A 19,194-nucleotide genomic window follows, 5' to 3' on the forward strand; every position below is an offset into this window, starting at 1 on the left:
TAATTTTCTCTCGACTTCAAATGAAACGGACGCTATTGAACAATGATCTGACGTCAGTGTATAGTTAAACCAACTTTCGGTAAGTCAGTAAATTTTTAGGATATTAGATAACCGAATGCATCTCGGATGAGGAGTTTCAGACTTTTGAATTTTGCTTTAAATCTCGCGTGGTATACAATTTCATTTTGTTGTAAACGCGTATGGGAAATAATCGACGCCAAAAACTAAATTATCTTAAATTTCTTCAAATGCTCAATCTCTCAAATGGGTTCTGAAGAATAACTCCTTGATTAAACTTCTGGTAATTTTACGGTAAACCAAACTATTTTTAATTATCTAAGGTTTAAGTCGGTATAGAGCCAAGTTTAGTCTTTACAATAAAAGCCAAAAACAAAAAAAATGTGCTTAAGTTTACGTTATCATATACTTTCATACATGTGAAGAATCACTTGGGTAACTTTCGCCATCTAGTAAAATTCTAATTTGACGTGGTGAAATCCCGAGTTTTACGAGTATACCCGGCATAGCACCTATCTCGATCAAAAGGACAAATGTCGTGTCTGAATTGCCTACTTAAAAATTCTACGTATTTTACTTGGAAAGATTATTTGGAGAATCGGAAACCCAGATTTCTTGAATTCCCCCGTTTTCATCAAGAGTACAAACATCAAACGTTTCCGCTGATTCGCAAATCCTGCCACTTCTTGAGGCCAACCCCATTTCACTCTAATGGAAGCAATTGGACCAGGTTAAGGATTTTCAGGATTTGTTCCAGTTACGTGTTATCTTTAAGAATATTTTCCTCAAACCATCTCGTTCGAGAAAGACCGTCAAACAATTAAATACCAATAAATATTCATGGGAAAAGAAAATCCGTAACCAGCTTTGAAAAATTTAAATCTTATGCTACGTTTCTTTCGTCGATTTGCAGCATTAATATCTAAACGTTTGTCTTCAGCCTTAAATTCCGTCGTTTAACGAGAAAATGAAGCAATGAGCTATCGAACTAAAATCTCAATTATCAGCGCTGTCTTAATTTAAAATTTTGTTTTTCACATATCCTAAATTTAGCTCGGTAACAGGTAAATCTTTAAAAGCAATGACAGTTGCAGATGCCAATGCGAGAGGTAGAAATTGCACTTACATTCCTGCATCTACGCCCAGTAGTTCTAGAGTGGCAAGTTTGGGTAGGGGCAGATGGAAGGAAAGTTAACACGTCAAGAAAATGCCTGTCCCTGTTGACTTTCTGCTTAGACTGTTTGGGACCGGCAGTCTAAATGGAAAGTCATGGTCCCCAGGGATTGGTACTTAACGTGTTAACAGGGTGAGAGCAGCATTGGGGGGGGGGGGGGAATAATCGCTAACGATGAATCTGACGAGTTTAGCGAAATTAGAATCGTTAAACTAGAAGTTGGTATATCTTAGTCTTGGTTGTAGGAAGTTGGTAAAGGAATTTACAATGCAGTTTGTGCTTCGAGCATTGGCAGCGACTGTTCTAAAACTTTAATTCAAAATTTAGTGTAAAACTTCTTGTGTCAGACTTGACACCAATGTATTTGTGAAGGATTAAAATATTTTAACTGTAAATCTAATGCTAGAGAAATAGAGATGCAGAATTTCATATTACGTAAATGTTTTGCCTCTATTGACACAAGATTTAAAACTTCCTTGGCGTGATCAATTCATTAGGATTCGACTTTCAACTACCCAGCGAAAGGTATCTCAACTCGATCTAAGCAGTAATGCAGTGATAATTCAATTTTTAACTAAGCTTTAATAATAATTTAACTAAGGTTTATAGAATAGCTCATAATTTACCTCACTTTTTAGCAGATTAAACTTGATAGTTTGAGGAAACGTGTAGATAAAATGAAATTTTAATTGTTCAACTTGGGTAAAGCCAAAGGTGTCGAAACTTAAACAATAAAGTTGAGATCTAGTTCATACAACTTAATACTTTCAATGGCGAAATTCCAAATAAGCTGTGTATATTGGAATGTATAATATTCATACAATATGGAAACAATCACTTGAAAGAAAACCGGATGAAACGTCTTCTAACCTTAAATTTGTCGACGCTTCAGTTTATTTTAAATCTTTAAATGATACTAGTTATTCCTGGAGGATTCAAATCTGTAGCTATATCCTTTGCCATCCCTCTTATTTCGATAGGTTCTTCATTGAATCCCGTATTTTTAGGATAGTTTAAATGGCGCGATCACCCTTTGGAGAGATTGAGCTGTTAAAACTTCATTGCACTATTAGTATTAACTAGTAAAATTTATTTCAAATTAAAATCATTGACATTCTGTCTGTTTCATTTGAATCGTAATTTAAACTGAAATATTTACTTTAAATTATTTAATCGGACTATTCAATTTTTAAAATTGAAGCAGACTGTTATTTCATGTTCTATTAAATTTTAAAGTTCACTTAAAGTCCATTTAATTTAAATTTAATTGCATATTCTCTAACTGTATTGCAATTAAAACTCGACTTCATGCAAGAAATAATCTGCCTTTATATTGATTACTTTGTTATCTTTAAAATCAATATTAGTCACTCGTACAATTAAGTTTGAACTTAATTTAATAGATCTTAAATCTAGGTTTTGAAGTTCCCTTAAATTCTAAGTTTGATGTGAAACTTTAATTATACTTTAATGATTTGTGAATGTATAGTTAAAACTGCTTAGATCACTCTGCAACTACTGCAGTCATCGTCTTAAGTTTGTCTCATTTGAGCAAATCTACTACTATAAAAAAAAAACTAAGATAATCTGCAGTACTGTTATCTCGTGCTGCAAATATAGTTTCTAACGCTGTATTCTATATAATGGAAATAAGTAATGTTTTCAATTGTTTGAATGAACTGTTCTATCAAGCCAAGTAATTGAATTTAATTGCAGCATTTTATATGTATTCTGAATGTAATTTTATTTCAATCAAACTGGTGTTAAATCTTTCTAAATTTTTATAAATTTTAATTTATTAAATTAATTTAATTTAAAATTAGTGTAAAATTCGAGGTTGGACGTTGCATGTTGGACAGGATCGATATAAGCTATTTTTGAAACTAAATATTTACTGTATGAAATTTATGTTGAAATAACGCTCTATAGACTACTCAGTCTGAACATTCTTCAGCTTAGGAACCTGATTTTAAGACTTTTACGCGCTTTTAAATCTTTGAATTGCGAACTACTTCATACTAGTAAATTTGGAAAAGTGAGTATTTCCTTCCGTACATAATTATGGTTTTTATAAAAACCTCAAGTGCATATCTTAATTTGAAATAGTAATTCAATGCGCCAACTCCCAAAAGTTATATAAATTTCTTCTACACTCTATTTTGGTAGAGAATGTACGAAGGTAGTATGAACTTTGGCAATTAAAACTTATTTCAGTAAGAATGACATACTTGCCTTCTGTCCGAGATTTTTAACCCTTCTATTTCAAATATTAACAATTGACCTTTTAATATTGAATATTGAGATCCCAGAGTTTAATTTTAACTGCAATAAAACGAAGTTTAGGAATTCGCTCTCATGCGGATTAAGCAATTTCTATCTTAGCCAAGAATCGCTCTATTCTCGTTTAGTACTTCCCGAAATTGCAATTTATTCTGTATTAAGACATGTCCTCTACTCTTCATGTTCATGCCATATACTCGCACTGCAAAAAGTGATTCGTTGTTCTAGATATTTCACTATTAATACACAAGTTTACTTCCGTTCTTGCAACGTTCTGTTGATGTAGGCTGACCATAATGCAAAGTCTGTTTTCCCGGATAACAAAGTTCACCAACAATCGGCTAATATCCTAATCTTTAATTTAAAACACTTATCTTATGCGCTCATTTTTCTTGACAAAGCTACCAGTTGCAACAGTCTGAAATAGTTGTAAATAAATATAAACCGTTTATTGCACCTTCCTAAAACTAAAATTATTTCTATGAAACTTTTATGTACTTAGTATCTTTTCTGTTTGTCCATTTGGTAATCATTTAGATGCCAGAAATTTTCCCAAGGCTTAAAATCTTCCGAACTTTCCCGCAAATTTCCGACTATACGTTAACTGGATATTGAAAAGAAAATGTTAATTACGAATTTTGCTATACAGTTCGCATTAACTGACCAAAATTCAAGCAGATTCCCTCAAATTAACGAGTCTAAAAACTTGTTCTTCTATTTATATTCGGACCATAAATGTTACGCAGTAGTCGCGCGTGCAACCAATTTAAAGCAATTTCTGTCCTGAAAATAATTAGATGTATCCGGAATTAAGGAACCAGACAAGTCATCGTTATTCTCTAAATGATTCAAAGTAATTAAAGTGAGCTTCGCGATAATTTTGTATTAATAAATTGTTAATAAAATCTTATTTTAAAAACCGATCTAGTATCACTTGTATCTCGCCCGAGAATCGATTAAATTCAAATCAATCCCTTCAGTTGAAGACGGCCCGTAGCAACGCCGGCATGCTAATAGACCGTCTTCTGCTTTAAAAATCTGTTTTAATCGTGATGCCTGGCCACCATCGCGGTTAAAACGTCTGAAAGGGATGATTAGGATTTATTTCAATTTCTGCAAAGTTTAAGATCCTGTGAAAACTTGTGTAGTCTTAACTGTTAAATCCTCTCAAATTTAAAGATTTTAGTTATTAAAATTTAAAAAATCGTATGAAAAATCTTGTTTCGATTTTTCTAGATAAAATGGAAAATTCGTGTTCAAATTCCTTTCGCAATTAAATTTAATATAGAACAAATTTCATCGGTTGTGCATAACATGAATGGTTTACGCTGAAGTTTAGTAAAATTGCAGTCTTTAGTTAAATGTGCGCGAGATTCAATAACGGGACTAGTCTGGTTCACACGCGAGATGACGCATTTTAAAATTTATCTTATGGCGATAGTGCTCATTCTTCCACGACAACTTCTGCGAGGCAAGAGTTTTTAATATTAATATTGTTTCACGATGAGGATTTTTCAATCCTATGCAGTCCATTTGAAAAAAACTTAATTTTATTTGTAGTCTTGAGCTAGAATATTAATGTGAGGAACCTAGAATTTGCAACTAGTAATTCTAGTCTTAAGGGTAGATAATGAAGTTGTTCAATAGAACATTTATTTCGGCAGTTGCTCCGCGTAAAAATATTAACTTTCCTTCCTTTAACATGACACTTAGAAATTTAATCTTATTTAAGAGTTCCAAAATCAAATTCAACTCCTTGACTAATCTAATGTGATATTTATTGATTTCGATGAACTAGGAAAATATTTTGATGGTAAATTCAATTTTGGGAAAAACTTCCTCGATTGCAGAATTTAGCTTTGACTTGTAGATTAATTTTGCTTCCCCTCTTAATTAAAAATTTCAGTGTAACCGTTCATTCAATAGTTCAGTCAAATTGAATTAGTAAAACCGAACCGATCGTGTAGAAATTTTTCGAGTGTCGTTCACAAGCAAATTCGAAAATGAATTTAAATATTCATCAGAACGCTCTATGGAAATTAGAATGGAATCTTAATTTTAACTATTTAATTATGGTCAATTTAAAATGTTTCTTGATATTTCCGGTCTCAATTTTGTCTTGTCCATCGATGATTATCAGAGGACTGTGCTAGCCAGTTCACTGATAATCTGATCAGTTCCTGAAGGCATTTCTGAACCCGATGCCTGATCACCATCGAAATCAAAAATGCCGTGGAACTTGACCTGAATCAAAGCAGTCTTAACTTGAGAGGAAGTCGTACGTCAAATAAGCTAAGCAATGTCGAACTCGAATGGTATCCGTTATTTAGAAGTCCTTAATCGTCTTTATGTTGTCGGCAATTTTTAGGTATTCTGTTTAGCTGGCGTTTTAAAGAGATCCTAAAGTCTTATCTAAACTTCTTTATAACCTTAATACCTCGTATGATTTACATCAAGCGCGATATTTGGAATCTTCTAACGAAACGAAACTGTATGAATAACCTCGGGAAGAGAAAAAAAACCAAACGGGAATTTTGTCTTCACTAGCGCAAGCAGAAAGTAAACCGCCTTAACGATGTATGGGGAAATTTTTTCTGCTATTAACTTGCATTAATTGTTTTGATTATTTTTAACGTAAATTGATATCATGCGTATAGGATCCAGATTTTGCAACTGCCCGAAATTGTCACATTTATTCCACATTTCCATCCAGTTTACCCTCCGCAATCGTTGTGCCGCTGCACGATTTGTTTTTAGGTTCCCCTAATGAGCTTTAACATTGATTTCGAGAAATCGATCTAGTTTCCCGAAAGTAATCTAGAAGTAAAAAAGCTCTTCACTCTAATTTTGTCGGTCATTTCATTTTTAGTAAACAATCTATGCTATTCTATTCTAACAATCTAAAATCAGACAGTGAAAGGCAAGTTTGCATCATAAAAATAGCATCTTTTCAAATCTAGGAACTAAAATTTTGTTCGATCTAAGCAAAATCTTATTTATTAACAGTTGGAGAAATTTTCGAATTCCAAGTATAAGCAGTTTAGGTTAAGCAATAGTCAAATCCTTCGTGTTTTTAATCTTTATTTCGACAAGTCCTTTAGAATCGTTGCCATTTTGATTCGAATGACGGTAATTTTAGTATCCCATTCCCCCCTCGGTACGATGCGGTCTTTGTAGCTTCAGTTTTAAGATCGGAGCAAGCGAAGATAAATTTTATCTTCAAATACATCGTCCAACCTTCATTAATTTAACAATAAACTAATATATAAACTTATTTTGAAAATGGAATTTGGAAATGGAATTTCTATATATTTCTAAAAAGTTGAATGAAATGCGCGATTTCTTTTTTGTATAATACAGATGTCAGTATAATTTAATCTGTGCTAGCAATGGATAATCTGCCTTTTCTCGGGCTTGATATTCTGAATTTATTAAACTATTTTTTTAATAAATCGAATTGTGTAAAATGTACGCAATTCGTAGATTTTTATTGCAGTTTTCGTCTAGAAATTTTGTACGCTTAATTGTATTAGTGTGTACAAATGTATTGTAACGTATTAAATTTCGCAATTAAATACTATATTGATAGTTGTGCAAAATAAATCACTGATCCATTTAATCCAATGTATGACTTGAAAGAGTATAGTGCGCAAACCAAATGTCAAAGTATAGAAAATGTTTTGATCTTGATGCTAAGTGGGTTAGAAACTTCTCCATTTCTCAAGATATCTTGACATACATCAAGATTTAACTATCTGAACAAAATTGAAGTTGGTCATAGTTTAATGTATTGGTATTTCATTCTATTGGCCATACCATAGACTGAAAATTTATACAGGTGAAAACACTAGCAAATTGTTGACATTGTGATTAAGTAATTGTGTAATGCAGATGACTTTTCATGGGTGTTTATTTTTAATTGGTCTATTCACTTAGTTTTAGTATTCATACCAATGTTTCACTTTAAATTTTGAAGCTATGTGTGTATAGCACTGTATTTCATTATGCATGTAATTGTAATTTTTTAATTCTTAAGATTAAATAAATGGCAAATACTTCTATAAAATTTTCTTGCTCTTGTGGTTCTTTATAGCAATTTCTGCCTCCACATGTTTGGAATCTGAAGATGATCTATATTCATTTATTCGATTACTCAAGTGCGATTGAAATGCTCATATTCTTATTCTGAGCAATTCTGTTAAAATTTCTCAATTAAAATTTTTAATAAGCAAGTTCAAAACTTTAACCTTTTTAAAGTTTTTAAATCGTGTCGGTTAAGTGAAGGAAAAAGTAATCTTTCTTGGACGATGATTGTGAAAATGCTTATGGTTCCTGTTAATCGATTGATCTACGAGTTCTTGGAAATAGTAATGCAAATAATTCTTTCTCGCTAAATTTTTATGCTGTTTTTCTATTCCACCTTGAGTTGAGCGAACCTGAAATCTTCTCTGAAAATCCACTCTTAAATTTGACTTTGGAATTGAAAGTCTAAAAAGCATTTGTACTATAATTGTACTCGCAATATATACAAATGAGACAAATTCGCAGTATATACAAATGAGACAAATACAGGAGTAATTGTTATGTCTAAAGATATTACATTTCCTTGCTCTGTTGTTGCGACTTATGGCTCTTTATAAGCCAGCTGACATGTGATCTGTCGGCGATTTAAGCAGCGACTTGGCTTCTTCATGCCTCACATTCGCTTGCATAACTCCATTTTACAGGAGGGCAGAACACACACCTCGGAACAACCATGCCCGAGCCCGAACCCGAACCGCCCAGATCACGGAGAAGACGCGCTACCCCTATGCCAGGACGCCGCGCCTGTGTTCTTTATACAAGCCAATTGTTGTCTTATGCTTATTTTATGCATTTCCTCAAACATGCTCTCTTAGTTAACGAATGTATAAAAACTTCCCCATTTCGCTTTTGTATTCTTATGAATCGTGCATAAATTGGGCTTGTTTTCGTTATTTAGAAAACGTCAATCTAGTCAAGTAGGAAATTTTAAATCAATTTGAGTTTTAAGGATAGTTTAGCTACCAGTCTTTAAATTTCCAGTGCTATTATCAAAGCCCGCCTTTATTCGATTGGACTAATTGCTTCCAAATGAACTCCACTTCTCGGTGTTCCATTAATGAGCGCAATTAGCTTTAAACGTTAATTTTGAGTTCTATCCTATTGCATAAGAATTATCTATTCTTGAATTCGCAAATTCAATAAGGGTAGTCTACCATATTTGGTAAAAAAAATCTGATCTTTGCAAAAGCCAAGTTTTATTTACAATCTTTTTTTTTAAAAAAAATATCGATTCAACTAAGAAAATGGAAGGAATAAAAGTGTATTTTGTGTAATTCTTCGTTGAAAATGGCGTGTTTTTACATGACGAATATTAAGGACCGTAATATAGGCAAAACGCGTGTAGTAGCTATTTTTGCATGCTTCATAGAAAACTACCAGTTTTCTTACGCTTCAAACTATAGCTTGCATAGAATCTCAAATTCTTACAACTAAAATAATACTCCAAGCAATTTAGAATTCCATCGGCTGGTTTATTCTTTCAACATAACAGCGTGTCTTGCAAACATTGTCAGATTCCAGAAGGTTTACAATTGATCATCAGCTATTATACAAAAAATATACGAAATAATAACAATGTTTATCAATGAAAAAATCGTTTGCTTTTACTTTTTAATATTTTAACAGAATAAAAAGAGTAGGAGTTATAAAATGTCTGGAAAGGAATCGTCTGCTAAATGTCGATTAGATTATGATCGATTAGAATGTCGATTACCGAACAGCTATATTGTCATTTCTTTATTAATCGTTTAAATTTCAGTAAAAAGCTTGTACCGAATTTATTTCCAGCAATTTGCATTTGAAATAATTTTTTCGTTTCAAGATTTATTGTCTAAACTTTTGACGAACATTATCGTTAGATTTGCTTAAGTGTATTTGTATGAGACGGATGTAACGGAAACTATAAATCTTAGTATTCAATTCTTGTGAAACTTCTGTCGAGTATAATTCTTTTGCTTTGTTTCCATATAGTATGCAATAGTATGGCATCGAATTTTTAACCCGTAAAATTTATTGAAATAAAACAAAGCTTTTTATAAACTGCTTTTCGTAACGTGGTATTTGTTTTGAATGTATATTTTTGCCGATTTGTAAACTTTTCGCAGGAAATGATTGCTTCACTGCAGCTCCATTTCTTCTCGTGTGTTCTATTGAAGTTCGATTTAAAAATTAAATTTCTTGTAGATGCTGAAATATAATTCGTCAAATGCATTTAAAATCGGAAAATCAAATCCAACTTCTAATCAGATTTTAGCAGGTGCTTCATACAAAAGCTCATGACATCTAGATGTCGTTAATTTTCATTTACTCCCCCCCCCCTTCTATCAATGTCAACTTTTGAAAGCTCATAATGTAAAACTTTGACAGATACCCTCTTCAACTGGAGTTTTTGCCACTTTACAAGAATGCCATATTCTTACTGTGCAAATATAAATTAAAATGATTCTTTTTTTTTTGTGTGAGATAAGTTGGAGACATAGCTAAATGTTATTAATAAAAGACGTATAGCTAGTCCCAAAAGGAGGGTAATTTTAGATTACCCGAATAATGGTATAAAATTCTGCCAAAATAATTGAACTGCATTTAAAACAATTGCATTGTTGCATTTCAATAATACACAGGGCAATGTATATTATTGAAAACTTCAAAAAGTGAAATCTAAAATTTCAAATCTAGTTTTTGATGGTATTTAAAGCGAGTTATTTAAGCATTTCCTTGAGCAACATTTTTTCAAGTTCGAAACTTCCTATTTGGTCTTCATAAAGTAAATTTTCCTGGAAATTCTTCTTTCAATATTTGTCAAGTTTTCCTAAATTTTAACCATATGCCAAGCTCGCTTCAGAGAAATTTTAATTTGCCATTTTTGGAGAAATTCTCTTGTAGCTATGTAAACATTTTTAATGAAGCTGATCAAGAACTGAAATCAAGCGATTCAATTAATCGTAACGAATTCTTAATTTATTACTTGATTTGTAAACATTGAACGCAAGGCTCAATTAGATTACTAGTTTGATTTAGTTTTGTGACGTTAACCCTTTATTTACCGAATTATGTTGCCATCAATTTTTCAACTTCATTTTTTTGCACTAGTAAAGTTTTCTTGCAGAATAATCCCAGGGAACCCAAGAAAAATATTGTAATTAATAGAAATATCTTTAAAATATTTCCTACTTTTAGCTTATATTAGCTTCTTGCTATTTGGGTCACATTCTCCGTGTTCTTTAGAATACCATCAGCAAAAACTGTCATATTACGAAGATATAAGCCAGACTTAAATGGTACTTTTAAGTACCGTCAGTAAATAAAGGGTTAAATAAGTTTGCTGTTAAATAAGTTCCATGTCACAGAACTAAATCAAACTTGTTTAAGGGTTACATAATGTCTAAATAAAAACCATGATTAAAAGCTTTAGATTTTTAAAGGAAGTTGTGTAATGTCAATAAACTGGAGTCTCGTTAAGTATGCATGTTCATGCTATAACTTTAGAAATGAATCAAACTTCGAATTAAAAGCTTGATAAATTTCAATGAAACATTCTAAATATTAGAAACCGAAGCATAAATATTTTATGGAATTTCACGTTGACGAGATAAAAGCATTGGATGCGTCAGGAGTTCATAAACTTTTTAATCTACAAATTTTTTTTATAAAGTTGCGGTTCGCAAGAACGGGATCAAAATGCGATTTTTCATTTAGTTCTAGAAGCTACAGAAGGCCCTGAAAACTTAGATTCATGGAAATCGGGCTTTTAACCCATTGCACTTGGAAAAGTCATTCGATGCGCAATTCACCTAATACAAAGATTTGTTTTTGCTCTGAAAAAATATATATAATTGTTTCAAGTCAAGTTTTCTTTAAAAAAATCTGTTTTTACCATTCTTTAGGTATTTTTAAGAATCAAAATTGAAAAATAAATAAAATGTCAATGATGCAGCTCCTTGAATGGTGAATGAGAGGCACCAACCGAGTGTGAAGGGTTATATAATTCGATGCGTATATGCTTCATACCCATACCGTCTGAATCCAGTGCCAGCAGCAACTAATAATTTCTTGATTTAGCTATGTTGACTCAACTCTTACATGAATAGTTCATGTTGCATAGCAAAAGGATAACATAAGCCATTTGTTTCATTTCCTGGAATATTGTAGCTTGCTGAACTCCTTGAGGAATCATATAGGGGGACAAAGAATTGTATACTTGACAGATGGTGCGTTATTGCATACAACATATTATGGAAGACATGGCAGCTGATGTTTACAAAAAAAAAAGTATCGAGATACCGATGTTTCCCGACTAGTAATTCGGCATAGTTGTCACGGTACCTTCCCTATGTACCGTGCTATTACTAATATCCGTTACTATATCCGTGCTATATTACTATATCCGTGCTATTAGTAATAGCCGTATATAGTAATGATACATATCCATGCTATTAGTAAATCATTAAATCAATTTTTCCCACCCGTTATTTGTCGCGAGTAATTTGTAATATGCGATTAATAATAATCACAATAGCTGTTTGGCATTTTATGAAGCTATACTACGCAAGGACGCTCAGTCGCATATGAGCCATATTGAACTTCAAGTGAATGCATGATCTGGCTATTGAATTTGTCATATGGGGTGGTTTCGTGTGGTCCTTAGCATCTTTTGCTGTCAGTCAATTCTTGAAGAGAGCTGCTCATTGTCGCGATGAAAAATGTGGAATATGTGGAAGTTTTACAAATATTTGGTTATTTTTTCTTTTATTCTTTAAAATTAATCAAACTTGAATTACATTTATTCTTAATCATTAATTTAAGCATAATTTGTAATATTTTTTATTGTTATAATGAAGTTCAGATTAATTGTATTTTTTTTTTATCAAATCTTAAATTCTCGGCACTTTTGCCATTACTAAAGTTATGATAAACTAATAGAAGTGGTCTTCACAAAACTGTCTTGCATATTATTTGTGATTGAAGTCTTGAGGGTGTTGTCTCGTCTTGTAAAACTTGCAAACTTCGATAAAGGCTATGGAAGCCACGAGAGCTTAGATTCAGTCCTGCATATGAAAGTTTCTTGCTTCATAAGATATGAAGAAACCGAGTTTGCGTTTTGGGTGCTTTTTGCTATCCGATTAAGACCAATTTGACACAACACAACATTTTTAGTAATAAGATAATATTCAAAATTCCATTTATGCAAAACATTACAATTTTGTGTCATCGCGTTTGAAATGCATGAGTAGAATCACCAAACGATCCTCTTTAACTGTGAAGTCTCAGTTATTTACAAATCTACATTTTAAATATTAAATTATGGTAGTTATCGTATTCAATTGTATTTGAATGAGCAGACCAAATTTTTGGACAAATTTGTTTCAAAACTTACAAATACAAATTTATAAAAAATACAAATTTGGCGTAAAACTCGCATTCTAATTATTTCCTATGCCCCAGTTTTTTTCTAGTTACAGATGGACAAACATAATTCTAAATTTCTTAAATTATATTTGGCCATTATTCAAAAGGAAGTGTCTGAAACGTAGAAATTCGTCGAACTGTTATGTCCGTATTTTCTGGAAAACTAGAATTCTCTCTGTGTACTCCCTAAAGCAGAAAATAAAAACGGCTTCGTTTTAATTTTAAATTAAAAAAAAAACTTTACACTTTCGCTTTTTATTAACATAATACTTTTAGCCTGGCATTCTTTATGTAAAATGTAGATTAAAAAAAAACAATGTTTAAAAAATTATCATAAATGTGTTTATAAAAACGTCGATTTCTGTAAAATTGTTATGAGCAGGCCACACAATTTGACCTACAGCTACCAAATTGTTCTCATGCGTACTTTAGAGGGCGGGAATGTGCACCTTGGAGTGATTTTTTAAAAAAATTTTTTAATTATAATTTTAATTATTTAAAAATTAAACGGAATGTCTGTGTTTTTCCGTGATGACTTCCGAAATTATCACAGCACAAAAGCAATTTTTATGTCAGTTTAAAGTCTTTTCAAATTTTCTTTTTAATGATACCAATGTTTGAACCTGTAAATTAGGTTTCTACTTTTAATGAATTAAAAAAATATTTCAATCATTGTCCAACAATTTATTTCGCACGAAATAAAAATAAAATTTAAATTGCACTAGCACATTACCCTTGATTGGGGGGGGGTAATTATTGGGAGGGGAGGTATTACCACATACCCCTCCTAAAACAATCCATATTGGAAATTCCAGCTAAAAAACTTCATAAGAAAAGCTTTAAAAACCAATGGGGGTATTTCCCCCAAATTTTCTCGCATACTCTCTAAAACACTTGTCATGCCATAGAACGTCTTACATAATATTGGTGCACAATAATTATGCAATATTAACATTTGGCGAGAATTTAGCATTTTTACTGAATCAGTCATGTTATCTTTGGCGAGTTTTTGGCGATTAATTCCTGGTATGCAGTTAATAGTATCCTAAAATCGAATTGTACTTTAGACAAGTTTTTCCTCAATTGATTAGAACAAAGATTTGACATAAAACTGCACGTGTAGTTTCAAAATCACAGAACAAATTTGAAAAATTTGTCATTGAGTTTTGAATTATCGCATCTACAATTTTCTGAAAGTACAAACGGACAGACAGTCAATATGTAATTGGATCTTGCTAAAAAGTATTTGACAGGTATCTATACTATAATTGTCAAATCTGTGTATTGAATTTTATCGGTCTACTTCTCTTCGTTTTGTAAATATTGTGTTATGTTCGAACAGACGCACTTTCTTTCAACAGATTTTACTCAGAATTTGATAGAAATTAACAAATATGGTGTAAATACAGTATACTAAATTTCAACCGTCTACCTCAAAGCGTGTTTGAATTATCTTTGTCACAGATAGACAGTACGGCCACTTTCCTAAAATGTGTTTTTGGAACTCAGAAATGTCTAAAACGCGGAGATACGCCAAAATTTCGAGTTCGAATTCTTTGACGATTGCTTTATTTTCTCTATATTACGTATATGAAAAAGTAAAAACGGAAAAAAAATCATTTAAATATTATTAAAATAATGTTTGTTGTTTAGCTTAATTCATCTAAAAAATATTTATAAAGAATTAATCAAAATCCCAAAAATTACTTAATTAAAGGTAAACAAGATATAAAAGTAAAGTTTGTTGTGAAAAGATTAAACTAATCAAATTTTCAACATGATTTAGGCTTTTTGGAGGCCTATTCTTACACACACTTTTATTTTAATTTTATACTTTCATAATTTATTTTTATTTTTTAAAGGCAGATGATAAATATTTAATGGTAATTGATTGTAAATCTTAAGCAGAAGTAAGGAATGCAACAAAACTATATTTCGAAGTTTATTTTTCAAATTTAGAAGAAAAAAATGCTAATTACACAGTAGTTGTTTGTTTGTTTATATTGCCTGTATCAAATCAATTCTAATTACTCCATTTTTATTGCTTAGTGATTAAATTAATTAAAATTAATTATAAAAGGTGATAGTGATTTCAGTTATGCCAGAAGCCATCAATGTATAATGTACTATAATTGCATTGCCCTTTCCACAATAGAGCACGAGCTACAAGTATTCGTCTTTTTCCTTAATATTCTGAAACAACTTTGCTCCAGGAAATTTCCGTATTTTCAGGAGCATCTAAGCCTATTTGCATCCAGGGTTACACCTTTTTAGTATGTTAGACAAGTATAAGAAATAAAAAAATATTTGCATCGAATAGATATATATAATTCGAACACCTACAGTACGTTTGCGGCTGTCTTCATATAAGTTCCAATAAGAAAAATAAAAATTATATTAACAGTAAAATAATATTATTTCTCAGCTTTCAGAAAAAAAAATGGCCGAGAACTAAACATTATAGAACATCAAGCGAGCTATTTTTATAAATTAGCAGATGACAATACAACTGTCTTTATTATAACCATGTTATCTCTTCCTGATTTCAGTAATGTTTTTCACACACACACACACACCCTTCGCATCAGCAAATGCACTCACCCGCTCGAGGATGAACAAAAACTACATTCTCTTGTAAGTAGGATAATATGCTTCTTTTCATTTCAGTATCGTTTATTTTGAAATATACAGAGATTTTTTTTAAAGAATCTGCTCTAAAAATTTGCTTTGAAAGGTTAGACATTGTAGATATTCTTAAAGATACTAGCTATATTTTCAAGACATTATACAGTTAATTTATAATTTAAAATTAATTTTAAAAATATGGTTGTAAGACATTTTTATTAGTAAATGAGTAGTCCCATGGGGTGGGCACCTCGTAATTGAGGATGAGAAGCTTCCGGCATGGTGGTTAGTTCTCGCCACCATTATGGGTATATGAAAAGGTGGGGGTTTGGCTCCTCTCATCGACGACGGGACGTACTTCCTTAGAAAAGGGTTATACTATGACCAGTGATGGCCCTTCGGACTCAACCAAAGTTCCCGCCAGTGTTGCTGTTGCGGCGGTCCGTCATTCAAGTTTTTCCGTGTGGCTTCGGGTGAGTCGAAGTAGTCACTCTATGATTAGTAAATGAGTGAACAATTCCTTTGTTTTATAGCATGACAACAGAACAGCTCAAGAGAACATTCATTGAAGCATTAATGTGAATATTCGCATCTGTGACGATCATATTTGAGTTAAAATATCTGACGTTTAATCTTATCCCATCCGCCTGAATGAATAAAACAAATAAAAACATTCATTCATGTAAGATTTGAAGAGATGAAACAATAATTTTGCCGCTCATCCAAAATTAAGTAATCCAAGTCTGTAAACTGCTCATACTATTCATAAAAATAAAAATATAAAATTATATCCATATTAGCTCTTTTTTTTTAAACAGAAATCATCAGTAGATATTATTGTTGTATATTAATTTTCTAAAAAAAAGTTAATAAATCCACTAGTAAAAACATATTTTATTTACATGATAAATAACATAACACAAGAAAGAGAAAAGTAAATGTTATACATATGATATGGTTTATGAAAGTGTAAAGAAACATAGAATATATATTTTTCGGCCTCATGAGAAAATATTTAAAATTTCTGAAAAAGTGTATATTGTTGCAACATAATATGAAATAACATAACAAATACCACGTAAAAAGCTGAAATTAATTAAACAACATAATTAACAAAAGGAATAAAACAAATTAAAAAAATAAAGCAAAAAATGTTTACAAATTTTTGACAATTTTTTTCAATAAGCTTAAAAAAACTTAAAATGAAAACAAATGAAACTTTTTTAAATGTTAGAATAAATATAAATTTTACAATCAGTATCTTAATCTGTAATCAGTTCGAATTATTTACATGTCTAAAGAAAAATAGAGTTTTAAAAAAGTTTTTGTGAAATTAGAAAAATAAAATTAACAAAAAAAGCCGAAGATTTATATTTGATCAATTATCTCCTTCTAATTCCCTATATTATTATATTTTTTATTTATTAAATAATTTGTCAAAGTATTGAGTATTTCATATAATATATGTATTTTAAACACATAACTGTTTGCAGATAACTGTCAAGTAGATATTAATGTTCCTTTCAAATATATATTAAAGCAGCACCATTTATACGTTTCTCATTTATACATCATTTCTTTACAATCCCGATTTATTCATACCATAATAATGATAAAATAATTTGTTCATATAAAGAGAAATTAAGATTGTACGCGGGTTTTTCTTTTCTAAAATTCGCATTTTTTTGCCATAGTAATTTTTTTTCCATTTTTATTAAGATATGAACTTTTCTCCTAGTTGATGGATCAATTGAAGATTAATTGTCAGGTGGTAATTAAAACAATGATGAAGAAGAACTCGAAGTTTTCTCATCTTCCTATAAAAATACAACTCACTCCATTGAAAAAGATTTTTTTTTTTTTTTTTTTTTTTTTGCTAAAATACTAATGAAAAACATTTAATTAACTTAACAAAATCTGAAAAAGATTTTTTTGTTGAAAGAAATGAAATATTTAATAAACTTAATACAATCCAGAAAACGATTTTTTTTTTGTTAAAACAAATGAAAAAAATTTAATAACACTAACCAGAAAACGATTTTTTTTCTTGTTAAAAAACTAATGAAAAATTTTTAATAAACGTAACACAATCCAAAAAACGATTTTTTCCCATGTTAAAATGCTAATGAAAAATATCGTTAATCGTTATATCGTTATCTAAGCTAATATAATCCAAAATAGTGTACTTAATATTCACAATCAACATATCTGGAGAAATTCACAGATTTTTTTTAATTAACTACCTACATGCATAGACATAAATCTTATAAAAATGTGTAATTAATGCAATATTCAATAAAAGTATAATTTTTTTTTGCTTTTATGATAATTTTTTAATTTTAAAATGCAATTATCGTTTTCAATTTTATGTAATAATATACTATAATGTAAAAAAATTAAAAATTATTACGTTTAAAGCAATTAGCTTAGTAAAATTAAATTTATAATAATCAGAATAGCTTATTAGTATTTCAATTGTATGTCATTTTGTGCGTAGTTTTACGCCAGTTTTTTTAAAAACGTATACAGTGTCTCTCTATTTTTTTTTTTTTTTTTTTTTTGTATATTCATTATATTAAGCAACATAGAATAAGACGAAATTGCCCCAGGTCGGATGAGAATATGTCAACATAATGCTTTTATAAAAAAATTGACAGTATTTCCTAACCATGACGATAATTTTCAATAACCGTACAAATTTATGGCTTCTATTGTGCATATAGTAGAATTCACCTGTTTTCAAAAGAATCATGTTGATGCCTTCACCTGTTGTCACACTGCATTTTCTCCGCATTATCCATTAAAAATCTACTTAGATTTCCCAAAAACTGTTTAATTAGATTATTATCTTTATAAGAAAAATCAAATTACAATTCTGCGACAAACAAAAAGGGATGTTATGATACTGAATTATAGCTTCATGGGAATTGTTGATGAAACTGGATCTAAACGATGCAAGCAATTCGCAATCAGACAGCGTATTTCCTTAATACTTTCATCACTTCGTCATACAGAAGAGTTTTTGCGTGCAAGGCTAACACGAAATCGCCGTGATTGAACAGAGGAGCCGGTACTTCATAAACTTCAATCAGGGATTTTAGTTTCGGAATTAGAAGTCCGACATCCACAGGATCGCCCAACTCATCGTTTAACGACCACATCAGAGCAACAGGTGCAGTTATCTTCGTTAGATCATATTGTGGTGGAGTGTCCTATATAAATAAAAGAATGTGTAATTTTAGATGCAGTTTAAGATAAGGATATATAAACGTTTTTCTTTTTTAAATTGAAATCACTCAAACCATCTGTTGTTCGTTCAATTAGCCGAAATGAAACGAATGTGATAACGGGATCAAGAAGCACATGAAAAAATAAACTGTTTCTTAAAGAAGAGTGCTCAAAAAGTCCTCAAATAGGAAGAAATGCGACATAAAATGCAGTTCAAAAACTAAAATTCGTGATTGTATAGTATAGTTATTTGGTCTACAAAGATCAAAGTAAAAATTTCATGAAAATATTCTAAGTTTTGGTTCATTTCAACATGTTCTTCATATAACTTTATCGAGAATTACTTCTAAATTTACTTCCATATGTAAGTTTTTTTACAT

At 30.8% G+C, this 19,194-nt stretch overlaps 1 protein-coding gene across 1 annotated transcript in view; it reads right to left on the reverse strand.

Annotated features, from left to right (window-relative positions):
* Positions 1 to 17,525: 17,525 nt before the first annotated feature.
* LOC129988260 (gastric triacylglycerol lipase-like) overlaps positions 17,526 to 19,194 on the reverse strand; it is a 56,272-nt gene continuing 54,603 nt past the window's right edge. Inside the window, exon 9 of the mRNA XM_056096444.1 lies at positions 17,526 to 18,798. Within this exon, the coding sequence (XP_055952419.1) occupies positions 18,556 to 18,798 (243 nt within the window). The 3' untranslated portion in view covers positions 17,526 to 18,555. The remainder of the gene's footprint in view (positions 18,799 to 19,194) is intronic.

The sequence above is a fragment of the Argiope bruennichi genome, chromosome 10 (assembly GCF_947563725.1).
Source record: "Argiope bruennichi chromosome 10, qqArgBrue1.1, whole genome shotgun sequence".
NCBI classification, from domain to species: domain Eukaryota; kingdom Metazoa; phylum Arthropoda; class Arachnida; order Araneae; family Araneidae; genus Argiope; species Argiope bruennichi.